General features: G+C 38.7%; 1 protein-coding gene across 7 annotated transcripts in view; it reads left to right on the forward strand.

Moving 5' to 3' along the window:
* FREM1 (FRAS1 related extracellular matrix 1) overlaps positions 1 to 14550 on the forward strand; it is a 201237-nt gene that overhangs the window by 133327 nt on the left and 53360 nt on the right. For 6 of the 7 annotated variants that reach the window (XM_082401541.1, XM_082401540.1, XM_082401542.1 and 3 more), the window contains 4 exons: positions 1304 to 1505; positions 2222 to 2366; positions 11118 to 11247; positions 13811 to 13883. In XM_082401541.1, the coding sequence (XP_082257667.1) occupies positions 1304 to 1505; positions 2222 to 2366; positions 11118 to 11247; positions 13811 to 13883 (550 nt within the window). The remainder of the gene's footprint in view (positions 1 to 1303; positions 1506 to 2221; positions 2367 to 11117; positions 11248 to 13810; positions 13884 to 14550) is intronic. The other variant, XM_082401544.1, reaches the window with a different exon arrangement.

The raw sequence follows: 14550 nt of genomic DNA on the forward strand, positions 1-14550 counted from the left end.
ATTATGTTCTTTAATCAAAAAGCAGCTTGCCAACTTAAAAGGAAAAATAATATTTGGTTGTTACAAAATTCCATACAGAAATACTCAAAGGAGAAGCGGTAATTTTTCCTCATCCCAAGACAAATGAACAGGTTTGTGCAAATACTCCCAGAATTTTGTCTATGTCTGTATGAACATATATACGTATTTGTTTTGATCAAAAATGGTAGTGTAGTTGTCTCCTATTCTGCAACTTGCTGGGTTTTGTTTTTTGTTTTTTACCAGTTAACATTGAATTGTGGGAATTTTACTAGTTTATCCTACCTCCTTTTCTTATTAATAGGTGAATAGCAGTTTATCACATGATCATACACAAAAATATATATAGTCTTATTGACACTCTTTGGTAGAATTACAACAGGATCATTTGGGGTAAATAAAGTTAAAATTTGAATGATTAGGAGTGAAGGGAAGTACAAGTGTTCTTGTACCTCTTTTGTGGTATCAGTGATGAATTGTGCTAATTCATCCTAAAATGTTCCCTCCCTAACCTATAAGAGTCATTTTGAAGAGGGACTGAGCTCCATACGATACCTGAATGAGGCCCTTTGTAGTGTTTGAACCTATATATCTCTTTCACTCATGAGTAATTGCCCATCACAATCTTCACAGATTGAGTCTACCTGTTTAGTTATCCGGTTCTCACTGTCAATAAAACAAATATGCAAATGCCTATAGATAAGCACTTTTCACTTTTTTAACTGAGGTATTTTTATTTCTACTCAACGTTTTTGCTATCTTAACAATGACACGAGAAAAAAAAAATGTTCAATGCATTTGTAAAACCTTACATGTGTTTTTCTGTAAGTCACCAAACACTGGGAAAAAGGGGAAATCCTTCTGTAGGACTAATATTAAGTTTGCAATACAATTCTTGGGTCAGTTTTAATGTATTCATTCAACAAGTATTTCTTGAGCTTCTGTTATAGCTGGGCATTGTGCCAGGTGCAGGGAATAAATAGTTGGGGAGAAAAAGACATGTGTCTGCCCTCAGGGAGCTTAGGTCCTAATGGGGTAGTCTGACGGTGGACAAATAAATAAAGCTGGGTCAAAGTTTACAGTAGAAAGTTGGCCTCTCTTCCAGGCACAATGATGTTTGCTGAGAATATTGTGAATGAGATCGTTTTCAGCAGAAATTAACCAATGAGGAGGATAAGGAATCTGAAATTCGGGAGAGTTTGTCATTGTTGAACCATTAAAGCCCTGTGTTGCTTGGGGATGAGAAGCCTTTGTATAACACTGTGTGTAATTATTGATCATGCAGGTGGACCAGGTGGACAAAGCAGCCCCCCACATCACACATTTGCATTCCCCTTCTCAAGTGGGGATCCTGAAAAATGGTTGTTATGGGATTTACATCACTTCCCACGTGTTGAAGGCATCGGACCCCGACACTGATGACAATCAGATCATCTTTAAGATTTTACGAGGCCCCCAACATGGACATCTGGAGAATACAACAACAGGTACTGCCTTCCTTACTCCTTGTAATTGCTCATTTTAAAATACCCAGTGGCTGGCAATGCTAGACAGTAATTTAATTAAGTGCAGACCCATTTGGTAAACACTCCCCAGGGCTTCCTGATAGATGCAGTTTATAAATCAATATCGGTGCTAAAGAGTGTTTGAAGCTGTGTTTTCCTAAATTCATCTTGAGTGGGAGAACTAAATACTGATACATAGTTGTTTATTGTTTACAATTTTTTTTTCAATAACCAGATTGTAATATATTGACAGGAACACACATTGTCAGGACCAAATTCATATTTGTGACTCATTTTTTTTGTATCATGAATTCCAAGGTGATGTAAGTTCATTAAAAACAATTTTTTTGGTGTAAGTTTTCTCTGGATAGTATCTTATTTCTGCTTTATGAAGACAATGATTACAATATGTCACTAAACAGGATGGCACAATTTTAGATTTTATTACTATATCTTCCTACTCCCTCTCTATTTTCATATTTAAGGTACAATATTTCTGAGACAAAGTAATTTGGAAGCCTAATTTAAGTTCATTGAATTTGAATTTTAAGATAGTTACATTTTATTAATTTCTTTAAAAAATATACTTTGGCTGTTTTTAAAGAGGAGTTTGAAATAAAATAGCCATAAAATTGTATCAGCTCTTACCTAATATTTTATTTGATTACCAGTGAAACTCATTTACTTCTTTTTTGTAGGTGAATTTATCCATGAGAAATTTAGCCAAAAGGACTTAAACAGTAAGACCGTTCTTTACGTCATAAACCCATCTTTGGAAGTAAATTCAGATACCATGGAATTTCAAGTCATGGACCCCACAGGGAACTCTGCCACTCCTCAAATGTAAATTCTTTTGCTTATTCAATAGTCCTGCATATAATGTCCAGAATGTATCTGATTAGGAAAGCGAAATGTTATTTTTTAAACAGAATCTAAGAGGACAAATTGATAGATTATTTCACAAGCTCATAGAATTGATTTTGGAGAGGGAAACTTCTATTACTGCTTGATAATGGGAAAGCCAATAGCTTCACAGAATATGGAAACATTAAAAAGTTAAGTTCATTAACTTAACGGGGTCATTCATTTTATGCATGCATTTACAAATGCATATCCTTTCACACCCACAGAGGTTTCTGTCTTGACAATTCACTGGCATCCAGGACTGAGCTTGTAGGCTCATGTACAAACCATGCAGCAAGAGGTCACTCTAGGACCGTGTTAGTAACCACAGTCTCCTAAATCTAAATCTCTAAAATATCTAGAACTGGGAAGAATGAGGAAGTCAGGAAGTGCTAGCAAAACATTTTCTCTTCCCCAAAACCCAAGCAATAACTAGTGACTGCTTTTGTAAGTCAGTAAACCTATCATAGGTAAGGTGAAGACAGTACAAAGAGGAAAACAGACTTGGGGAGATATTAAGTGATGCTTAGAATTTGTATAAAGTGTATGACTTTCAGAATAACCAGATTAACAAACCCTCAAAATTAACAACATTAACAGACCATAGTAATTTCACTCACCAGGTCCCTATTCTAAACTTTTTTGGAAGGTATACCTTCAATAACTTACCAGCTGTCAGATGTTCACAGAAAGGTTAATCATAGCCCAGTTCTCCACGAGCAGTGTTTTTACTTTCTCTTTAAGTTTGATACCCTTCCCAGTCACCTCAAAGGAAAGTTGTTCATTTATCCTAGTTTTAGTAATTACCTTATCCTAGTCAAACTAGGTACCACAAGTGAGGGGGCTTTTATGACAGAATATGGACAAAGGAAGAAATGAAAAATTGAGAAATTCACCTCTGCTCCGTTCATTCCTGCTTTTTCTTTCTAATCCTGAATTGTAGTCCCAATATCTGCCAGCAGAGGTCTCTGTAGTCATTGTTAGAAAAACACGTCTCTAACAAAACATGTTCCCAGGGTCCCACCTCTATTGCCTGCAGTACCTGGTCCAGATTTTTACCGAGTGGCTACTATAGGCCAGGTGCGCAGTACAAGAAGCTGGGAAATAGGTATGAGCAAGGAAGTCCTGTCCCCTGACATTAAAATACAATCATGGCGCTATAAAAGTAAAAGAGCTGCCCACCTACCATTAAAATGCTCTTGCCTCGGGATTACAATCTTTATAGAAAATATATTACCTATTTGCAGTTCAGAAAAACGTCTTCCAATTTTCAAGGAAATGTTTTTTTTTTAAAATCCTGCTCCAAAAATGTTAATAAATTGATTTCACTTGCTTTTTAATAGTTCAACTAAAAAAACCTAAGAATATTGATCAGACTTGCTACTCATCAAATGCTGACTGCTGGTCTTCCACATGAGAACACAGCATAGGTGCCAGAGAATTTTTTTTCCCAAAATAGAGCTAGATTGATACTGCTTCGCCTACATACCCTTTTCAGTCCTCATTGTTACCAAGGGCATTGTTTTTGAAGATGATTTATGATTTTAAATAATCCTCAAATTTATTGCAGAATCACAGAATTTATGACCTTACTTGAGGCTTTTAAAATAGGCTCCTACTTGTACTGGATACCTTTTTTCAGGTACTTACGCTGAAGTTGTTTCTAATTCAGCTTGTAATGATTGGAACCAGTGGAATATAATGTAAAATATGCCTACTGATGGTTAATCCCAAATAACTTTGATTTGATCTGACATATATTAAGTTGTCTCCTCTAGAGTGGGTGGGGGGAGGTGGAAACTACTCAGTGCTTATCTTTATAAATTTTGAAGGATATAGTTGGCCCTAACCTCATTTGTAAGTAGATGTTTTTTGCAACAAGAAGAACTTTTTTTTCCCAGCAGGAAACAAATGTTATGAAGAGTGGTCTGTCTTCCCATGACAGCCAGCAGGAAGCTACTTACACGTACATTATAAATCACAGGCATTTACAATATAGGTTTCTGCTCTAGTTCATTGCTCTTCGTTTAATCATCAAAACCACCTTTAAGTTAGGTACTATCATAATCCAGAATTTACAGGTGAGGAGTCTGAGGCAAGGAGATAGGAAGTGAATTTCCAAGCTCATACACCTAGCTAGTGAAGGAGCTAAGATTTAGGCCCAGAAAGTATGGTTCTTGAGTACATGGTTTTCCTCACTGCACTAAAGGACTTTTCGCCCACTTTTAATGAGTGTGTGGAAACGGCCTGTAGGAAAAGAAGCAATAGACTCAGCTCCCTTCTTTCTGTCCAGTCTTTGGCCACCAAAGCAGCAAGAAAGGGGGAATACTTACTCCTCAAGACCCTAAATGTAAATTACATTTACATTTCAATATGAGTGTGTACTCCATGGCTGAGGCACTGGGGGTTATGGGATAGATAATACACAATAAACCACTGGACTGAGAGCCAAAGAACAGGGTTTGAGCTTTGGCTCTCCCACTGACCTGGGTCAAGGCTTACTTATCTTAGTTATCTCATCTGTAAAGTGGGGACAGTACTACAATTTCTTTAGTGGAACAAATGAGGTAAAACATATGTAAGCAACTTCTATACTTAAAGTCATTAACAAATGTGACCTGTGGTGGTGATTACTATTGTTGTTCATTCACATGGGGGCAACAATTGACTGAAGAAGGATCCCAGAGACATTTGGTGGCCAGCTCAAGCCCATCTCTAGTTAGAAATTGACTCTGCGTTGATTCACAAAGTGAATAATCCATATGCTTGTTAATCAATCAGCTAAATGCTGTAGAACTTTGTGTTCTTTTCTGGCTTAGATGGGATTAATAGATTAATATTCTGCATGTTTAAAGAGGTGGGACCTTCTATAACACAGCTGAAGAGACAGGTGGGTGCAATCTGGAGCAAAATGGAGGCTCTTTAAAGAAAAGAAGGACCCATGTTCAGTGGGAATTGTCCCAGAATCTTGATCGCTAGTAAGTTTTTGCTACGGCAGCATTTCTATAGAATATCATTCCTGAAGGGTCAATAGATATTCCATTAGAAATGGTGTTTGCAAATCTTCATGTAATCAAGTTATTGCTAGCTAGCTTGCGTGCTGCTTAATGCATCAAATGCCAGAGTCACGAAGTTGCTTGTGTGCACTGGGAATCTTCGAGAGAGGGGTATAGTATGCAACATATCTCAACCTGATTTGACTATAGAACCAAGACCACCCTGCCCCAGAATAGCTCATGAAACAAGTTTTTCATGGGATACATTTGGGAGACATTTTATTGTAAATAGAAGTTATTTTAGAACACTGAAATCCATGGAAATTTGCATCAAGATTTAGATTTGGTTAAGTGCCAAAATTTCAGGCACTGTGCTTGGCGCTTTTACGTATGTTGTCCAATTTAATCTACAAAACACAATCCTCTGAGGGTGATAAGAAAATCAGGCTCAAGGCATTTAAGTAATTGGCCAGAAGTCACTAAGTGAATGAATGGCAGAGGCCACAGTGCACCCTGACCTCAATGTGAGTGCTCATCTTATCGGCTCACGCCTTGGCGTGATTCACTCATACGCTCACGACTGTTCTTTAGTCGGATGTGAATCTCAAGATGGTCTGCATACCACCCAAACTCAGTTACACAGGACCACATCATTCATCAAAAACACCTCTGCAGACCACAGAATATAGCTGACTTCTGACCAAGCCAGTTTCTTAACATGCATTCAGGGTTGACCTCTTTCTTGTGCCCACTGCAAAAAGGTGAACTTCAAAAGAAAAGTTGACCCTTGCTGAAGTTCTGCATAACTCAGTGGCTGCATCTCCAGCTGCTTCATGATTCTAAGCACTTTGATTCTTCTCCTCCCTTTGGCTACCCTCATTCTAGCTGTTCTGTTATTCATCCTTGGCCTTAAAAGAGAAGAGCCAAAGAAATCAAAAAAGAAAAGGAATTTCTACCAGGCGAACTTGGCAATGCTTTAGCAGCTTTTATGAAACACATTGTAGGGGAAGAGTTTGAAACTCTTAGTTAGGTTCGGCTTTCATGTTACCAGCAAGCCAGAAGTTGAAGTATTTATCTCCAGACTAGATCTAAGAAACCACAGAGGAAGGGAAGGGAAATAGCCCTTATTAAGCACCCACTGTGTACAGGTGCTTTATACATATTAACAAATTTTAATTTGCATCATTTGACGTGAATATAATTCCTCTCATTTTAAAGATAATGAAAACTGAGGTCCAGAGAGACTAACTGACCATAATCACACACTAATAAGTGGTTGTGAGATGTGTCTGACTCCAAAGCACTTGTTTGGGGTACTAGCTGTGCTGCTTCCTGTCTAAACACTGTTTCCCCATTATCATGAGAGAAAGACAAAAATGAAAACGCAGGTGTTCATAGCATTTTTATTGAGCTTAATAGCATCCTCTTTGAATTGATGTCTTAGATTGAACACTTGGAAAAATATTTTTTACCATTTCGATTTTCTTAAGTCATGTGTCACTTGATTATAAGTGAAGACCTAGTTATAAGAATAATTTAATCACAATTTTAGCTACTATAAAACCTTTCACTGAGAAGCTCAGAGTACTTAATGAGTATTCATTAAGGTTCATTTAACCTCTTTGAAGTACAGACTCATTATTATTGCACTTTGGGAAATGAGGAAACTGAGGCATAGAGAAGCCAAGTACCTTTTTTACACACTCTTGTTAACCTGGATTAATGTCCCATATCCCAAAGTAGAGTTTTAATCCCAACTGGTGCTTTTGGTCCATTGTTCCTTCATATAAATGAACCAAGTAGCCACAAAATAAAATATCAGAAAGTATATATTTTTGACTCTACTTCAACACTATTGACTACTTGGTCCAGACAGTTCTTTGCTGTGGGGCAGTGGTGGAGGGGGAGTTGGGTGTCCTGTACATTGAAGGATGCTTAGCAGTGTCCCTGGCCTCTACCCACTAAATAACCAGTATCACCCTCCTCCCATTGTGAAAAACAAAGCTGTCTCTAGACATTGTCTAATGTTGAGAAGCATGCACAGGCCTTAGAAAACAAGAAATCATGCTTTATGATAGAATGCTCTTTTACCAATGCCACCTTTCTCTCTAGTCCAATAGGAGCTAAAGAATCCAGAGTAAGTCAGGGCTAGAAAAAACATGTAAGGATCATCTAGTCTAGCGTTTTTTTTCAGACTGTGTGAAATACGTTAATAGGGCTGGGGAGAAAAAAAGTTTCAGTGGTCAACTTAGCTTTTCAAACAGGAAGCTAAACAAGGTTCATTATTTCCTTTAACAAATACTTATTGAGCTCTTACTATGTCTCAGTCACTCTAGAAGGGACTTGGTGATACATCAGTGAACCAAAGACCCCTGTTTACTTGGAGCTAAGTACCTAAGTACTTAGCTAAGTTCCTTGGTACCTAAGTAAATTAAATAGTATGGTATACACGATACGTACTTTGGAAAATGAAAGTTGGTCAGATTAAGGGGGATCACAGACACTGGATTTTGGGGACAGATTGCGATTTTAAATTGAGTGATTAAACAGATTTTCTCGTGCTTGACTTAGAGTTAGAGAGGGACCGGAAGTCCCATCCCGTTTAATTTCTACTCCTCCATCCTGTGTCTTTCATTCACGATAGTTGTTGGGAACCAAAATTTGGCTTATACATTAAATGAAATATTCTATTGTTTTGAGTCCCCGCAATCACTTAGGGAAGGTTTCTCCCCTGGGGATGACTTTCCCCAGGGAAACATTTGGAAAGGTCTGGAAACAGTTTTGATTGTTGTAACCAGAGGGGAGTGGTGTGGCTAAATCTGGTGGATCTCATGAGTTCGAGGCCAGGGATGCTGCTAAACTTCTTGCAATGCACAGGACAGCCTCCCACCACAAAGAATCATCTGGTCCCAGATGTCGATAGAGTCAAGGTTGAGAAGCCGTGACCTAGGGCCTTAAGGAGTTCTCATGTCCTGCTAAGTGACTTGAAATGATTGCCTTGTGGGCTTCACAGAAAGTGTATCTGTAAACTTAATTTCTGACTTTAGAGCGAGCTTTACTTTGTGATCATAGAAGGGAGGGATCATTAAAATGTGAAGATTTGAACCAACTCTTGTCTGCATGACACCTCCCAATCCAGAGCTTCCCACATTTCTCTCATGGGGTCCTGCACCTGGTTACCTACATGATACCAAGCATACGTCTGTGTGGCTTCTTTCAGGGAGAGTTCCCAAGTGATTGACTACATCTCTTACTTTTCTTTCAGGTGTTTGTGTAGAGTTTTAGCAACCGCAGTCTCAGTGTAGAAAGATCTTCTTAAATACAATACTGCAGAAAACAAAAAACACATTCAAAACATGTGTCACACATATCCTCTAGGTATGCAAGTGCTTCGTGACTTAAGTATTTTTCTAGAAAATATATAGCCCGGCTTAAATTTCATGGCTTTTCAATAGATCTTTATTATTTGTAGGGAGTAGTTTTAAGAAAATAAAGTAGAACATTGTGTAATGACAATCTTAACCTCTAAGCATTATGAAGCATTCTAATGGTGTATCAGGGTTATGCATGCACTTTCCCAAACACCAAGACCCTTAATGCTTTGAAGCTGAACAACACTGCATGGTCCCCTTATGGATCTAGATCAGCAATCAAATCACATTTCACTTTAGGCCTTGGGGTCACCTGGACCTGCAGAGTGACATGATGAAGTTTTGCTGGTCATGGATTAGCAATGAATGGATTCTTAGAAGGTTGAACATTGAAACTCATTTGAACCTTACTGAGACTTAGCTGAAATCCATCCCGTGTATCTCTTTCACTCCTTTCCATTGTTCCCCTTTCCTCCTCTTTTATCTTTCTGTCTTTTCCCCCAATCCCTCTTGCTGATTTTGTTTTCCTTTCTCATTTTTCTGGATCCTTTAGGAATTCTTTGCAATGTGTTATTTCTATTAGCATTTATAACATCCTTGTTGCTTGTTATCTTGTGATTCTTTAAGCATAGTCACTTATTTCTTTATTTCTTGATCTGTTTCATGACAGATTTGAAGTCAGTTGCATCAAAGACCCATGAGGGGTCTTTGAATACTATTGAATATAAGGATCCTATTTTCATGTCAAAATTTTGTGAAGCCCAGCATGCCAATAATAGTAAATTTCATATGTATTGATTGAATAAACATTCATACAAATTCATTCCACACTCCCACACTACTCTTGTCCCACTGGCTCAGGGTTAGTGGAGTAGGAGACAGTGCTATTGAGTTTATTTCGCTCGTGAACTTAATCTATAGGATGTGACTGTGACACATGACTGGTACAAGGACATACGGTGATTATTAGAGGATAAACTTACTCTCTAATATGAATGATCTACAGGAAAGTCTGGAGAGCCCTGTGAAATTTGTGAATTCTATGCTCTACATAGTAGCACCCAGAATTTCTAGCTCTGAAAGGAAAAGAAAATTGTAAAGTAACTTTAAAAGTCTAGAGGAAAGAGCCTGAATCTAAGTGAAAGTTTGGGAATACAGTAAGGCAACCACTGAGGGTTTTGTGAATGGAGAATGAAAGGGAAATGAATAAGACACAAGCAATGGAAGTGGGTTAAATGATCATAGTGAAGATTGCTCATGTCTTTATTGCTGAAAGGTTACAGGGGGTAAAGAATGTAAGAACATATTTGAAGAGAAATGTTCAGGTGAAACATTTCAAGTTTTCTCACCTCAGAAAGGGAAACACTTCAGGGTAAAGATAAAATTGTAGTCCCCTGCTTGAGCTCAGACTGCAAGAGTCATGAAGAACTTCTGTTGGGAAGAAGAATGGTAGAGAAGGAATAGGACATTTCGTTTCAGATTTATACTGGGGATTCCATCTCTGCTGTCTGTTAGCTTTGTCATAGCTTTTGGCCTTCGAGGTAGTTATTTAACCTCTCTAAGCTTGGTGTTCTTTTCTGAAGAAAAGGAAAAAAAAGTCCCTCTCCATGCCATGAGGATTAAAGAAGTCAGTTTCCATCAAATGTCGTGCTTACTAAATATAGTGTGGAAAAAAAGACCACCCTTTATTTAGCAAGTTTATTCAGTTGTATAGCTGCATCCAAGGTACATATTAGCGTAGCCCTTTTATATGCACAGAGGACGGGACAGATAATGCTTTAAAACACATGCACATTCTAACTCCTAGGCACATTCTCAAAGATATCTTGTTATTAAACCGAACCCAAGTTCAGAGAAGACCTCTGCCTGGAAATGATCTTGTTGTATCAATGAAGGAGGCCAACAGATAGGAGAGAAGATTTCATATCAATGTCCTTTCCAAGAATGAACTTCTCCTTGAACTTAACACCTGCCCCTTTCCCTTCTGAACATGCAAGTAGGAGTCCCTTTTCTATCACTAATAATTGTAGGACCTCTGATAGACTTTTAACCTTATTTCTGCATTTGTAAAATGGAATTCTAATCTGTGCTCTACATCACAGCATTGTTGAGAGCAAAAAATGAGACAGTGACAATAAAAGTTCTTTGTGAGCTAAAATGTCCCAAACAAGTGCAAGGAGCTTGTAGCATTGGTGTAGGTTGATGAACCACTTCTGTCTCCCAGTGTGGACCAGTGGTTCAGCCTCCTACCCAGCAGAGGAACCCCTCAGGCATCCATTATGCATTTCTCATGACTTTCTTTCTTCTTTTCCTTACATGCATAGCTTGGAACTGAAGTGGTCTCGTATCGAGTGGTCACAGACTGAATATGAGGTCTGTGAGAATGTGGGCGTATTGCCCTTGGAAATTACCAGAAAGGGATATTCCATGGACTCGGCCTTTGTGAGTGTAAAGGTAACAACTCTGTCAACTTTCCAGCTAAAACCTCGGTTGCTGGTTGGGGCCTCTGATTATTTCCTTCGAAAAATTCAGAGTAACTAAGGAAATTTCAAACTGCACGAGTGTTGCCCTATTCCCGAGAGTCTAAGTACAAAACCTCCTTGTCCTTCCATCATTTATCCAGGTGCATTAGCTCCTAGATAGGATATTTCTAACCCATTTTTAGTTTTTAAATCTGGTCTTTAACTCTTGAAGTTTGATTTCACAAGGGAGATCTATCCAACCTAGTGAACTTGGGCCAAACTCTGCTTTGGAAAGGAAAGTTGTAGGCAAATGTAAGTCCCCAAGTGGCTTTCTCTTAGTATGCACCAGGACCATTTCCTGTGGTCTCAGTGGGTGAAAAAATCAGGGAACACACCTATCTTAAGCTTCACCCAGGTCACGCAAAATTAAGAGACCATGTATCAATACAGGCACCCTGAAATATAAGGAATTTTCAATAATTATTTTTGGACTAGTCACCTGCTATTTCTTTACACTGCCATGGGCCGTGGAGCACACCCTGTGGCTTCTAGAATTGAAAGATTATTTTAGGAGTCACTATAAAAATTGCACTTCAAGTGGATGAGAGCATGAAAATCCTATACCTACGAATGCTGGTGAATGAGCCTGAAAGACTCCCCTCCTCAATCTAAGGAAAAAAGCAGTGATACTAGCTTCTGGGAAAAAAATGCCATCTCAGCTAAGTCTCAATTACAATAATAAGTTCAAATCACCCTCACAACCTTGTGCACATAAATTCTACTATATCCAGACTCAGTATTTATCTTTCTAGTGGGCATAGGGTCTTTTTCCCTGATCTGGGGTGTTTTATTTTTATTAAATCATCAGATAACTGGGTATCCCCTCTACTTTCCCAGTAGATTGTTTATGGAAAAAGAAAGAACCCGCTTGGATGTTTTTCTAATATTCTTCTGGTCCTCCATAAAAAGCACCATATGCTCTAGTCTGGAGTTTTGGGCCACAGAACCATTCATCTTGCCAGGTAGAAATAACAGACGTAGTGTGACGGAACCTTTTGTCTGCTTAAGCTGAGTGCACACAGTGAAGCTGCCAGCTGAGTCTGCAGGCCTTTCGCAAACAGCCCAAGTCCTTCAGGGACCACTCTTCTTACAGCACAGCCTGCTGCTTTAGACTGGAGCTTATTGGCTGCTTGGCTGGGAGGAAGGAGAAGAAAGCACTTTTACCCTACGTTGTTTGCCGTGGTTTGAATCACACACCTGCCCCGGACTGATTTCTGCAGCCACCTTGACTCAGCCCATTCCTTTTCCCACATAGGATTCTGTAAGCTCAGTGGTGGTAAATACTAGGTAATTGCACGTGCAAGAACCACATGGGGAAATGTAACTCCCAGCATATGATGGGTACAGGTGTGCAATGGGCTGCCTTTCCACAGTGAAAGGTTGTTCGGGAGGAGCCTTGGCATTGTGGAGAAAGAACAAATGGGAGCTTAGGAGGCAGTACTCTTCTTGAGCAAAACGTTTCCACTGCAGACCACTGGCAGATGTTAGGGCCTTTGGTTAGAAACGCAGATAATGTCTGAGGCCAAAGAAATAGGAATTTGTAAGTTTTTACTTGTGCCCTTCATCCCTTTGTAAGAAAGTGAAGGAATAGAGTTACTCACTTTCCTGAACATCTCATTCAAGGACCTCTTTTTCAAACCAGCTGAAGCTTCTTTTTCAAACTCCTTTTCAACCATATTTCAAACTAAATATGTGTTCTTCACACATATTTAGGCTCCTCTGGGGGAAGTTAAGGGCACGAGATGTCAGAGCCCTTAAATCACCTTTGTTCTTCAGCCCTGGGGGACGGGAAAAAGGGGTCAGCCAATTGTCTCTTTAGACTGGACCAATTTTCTTTTTTTTTTCCAACTTACTTGAAGGAGCTTCTGAAGCCCTTGGTTCTGGGTGTGGATGGCCTTTGTGTGGCTGTTCCCCAGGACTGTCATCCCCACAGAGCCCTCATTCATGTCTGTGAAGAGGAATGGTTTCATCCAGATGCGAAAATGGACCAGACTTGTTTTAGTTCATCTGGTCTAAAGGCTTTCAGTGCCCTGAGCTTGCAGGATACCTCCAAGCTGGCTGACAGATCAGCACCCCGGTTGTCAGGAGTACCCGCTTTTCCTTCTCTTCACTGCCCTTCTCCCTTTCCTCCAAGGCATTATTTTAGGACCTGGTTGGGGTAGAGGGAAGCCCATGAAATAAAATGATATTTGTAACAAAGAGAAGTATACTGTTTAAAATTCACATTACTTTCTCCAATAACCAAATCATTTATAAAGGAGAAGAAAAAAATAAAAATAAAGTTTTATGTTTACTTCCATTGATATTAGTCTAGGAAAAAGTTAACTTTAAGGAAGATGGGTCAAAAATGATGTATTATAATAAAAAAAACACTTAATGTTAAAAACAGATTGGAGAGCATGAGTTTAGTCTAGTATGAGATTACACTAGATGTTTTTCTATTACAGAATATTTATTTTTATTAAAAAAAAAGATTTTTTTTTTTCCCTCTTAAGGTCAACCAAGTGTCAGCTACAGTTGGAAAGGATTTCACTATGACTCCATCTAAGCTGATTCAGTTTGACCCAGGTACGTTTTGCATCTACACTTTGTTCATGTTTTTGTAAGAAAGTCTGGAGATTGTGCAAAAGAGAGACTATTATGCAACTTCAGCCAACTAGAAACTCCTCAGGGACAAGATCACCCCACTCCCAGAGAGATGAGTTGGACTTGAGGTTTTGCCCCTCATATTTTATGTTATTACTAGTGAGTATTTATTTAAAATGAGAAGAGAGATCATAACAAATAAAATATATAGAATATTAAAGCAAACATCCAAAAATCCAGAAAAAATGCCATTAAAAAAATTATTCAGAGGTCTGACACAAAGCTGAAATAATGTAATTAGCCTCATATTTTGATGGAAATTTTTTGAATGTTATAGTCATATGGATTCCTAAAGGGTCATTTCTAAACTCTCTCTCTTGGAATAGGCTGACATGAACAGATTCCAGGGGAAATTATTATTTAATTAGATAACACCTGTTTTGTTTTAAGCGTTTGGAAAAATTTTGCTAGGTGCAAAAAGGAGTATACAAGCATGGGGCCTGTTCTCAAGGATGTTCTATCCTGTGAGAAATACAGACATGAAAACAACTCACTAATAGAGTACATTGTGACCCCAAGGATGTGCCATTGTTCTGGCTAAGGAAAATCCTGGAAGACTTCCTAGGGGAGTTGGTAGCAGAAGAAGGGG

This window comes from Balaenoptera borealis (assembly GCF_965194805.1).
Source record: "Balaenoptera borealis genome assembly, chromosome: 8".
Classification (NCBI taxonomy): domain Eukaryota; kingdom Metazoa; phylum Chordata; class Mammalia; order Artiodactyla; family Balaenopteridae; genus Balaenoptera; species Balaenoptera borealis.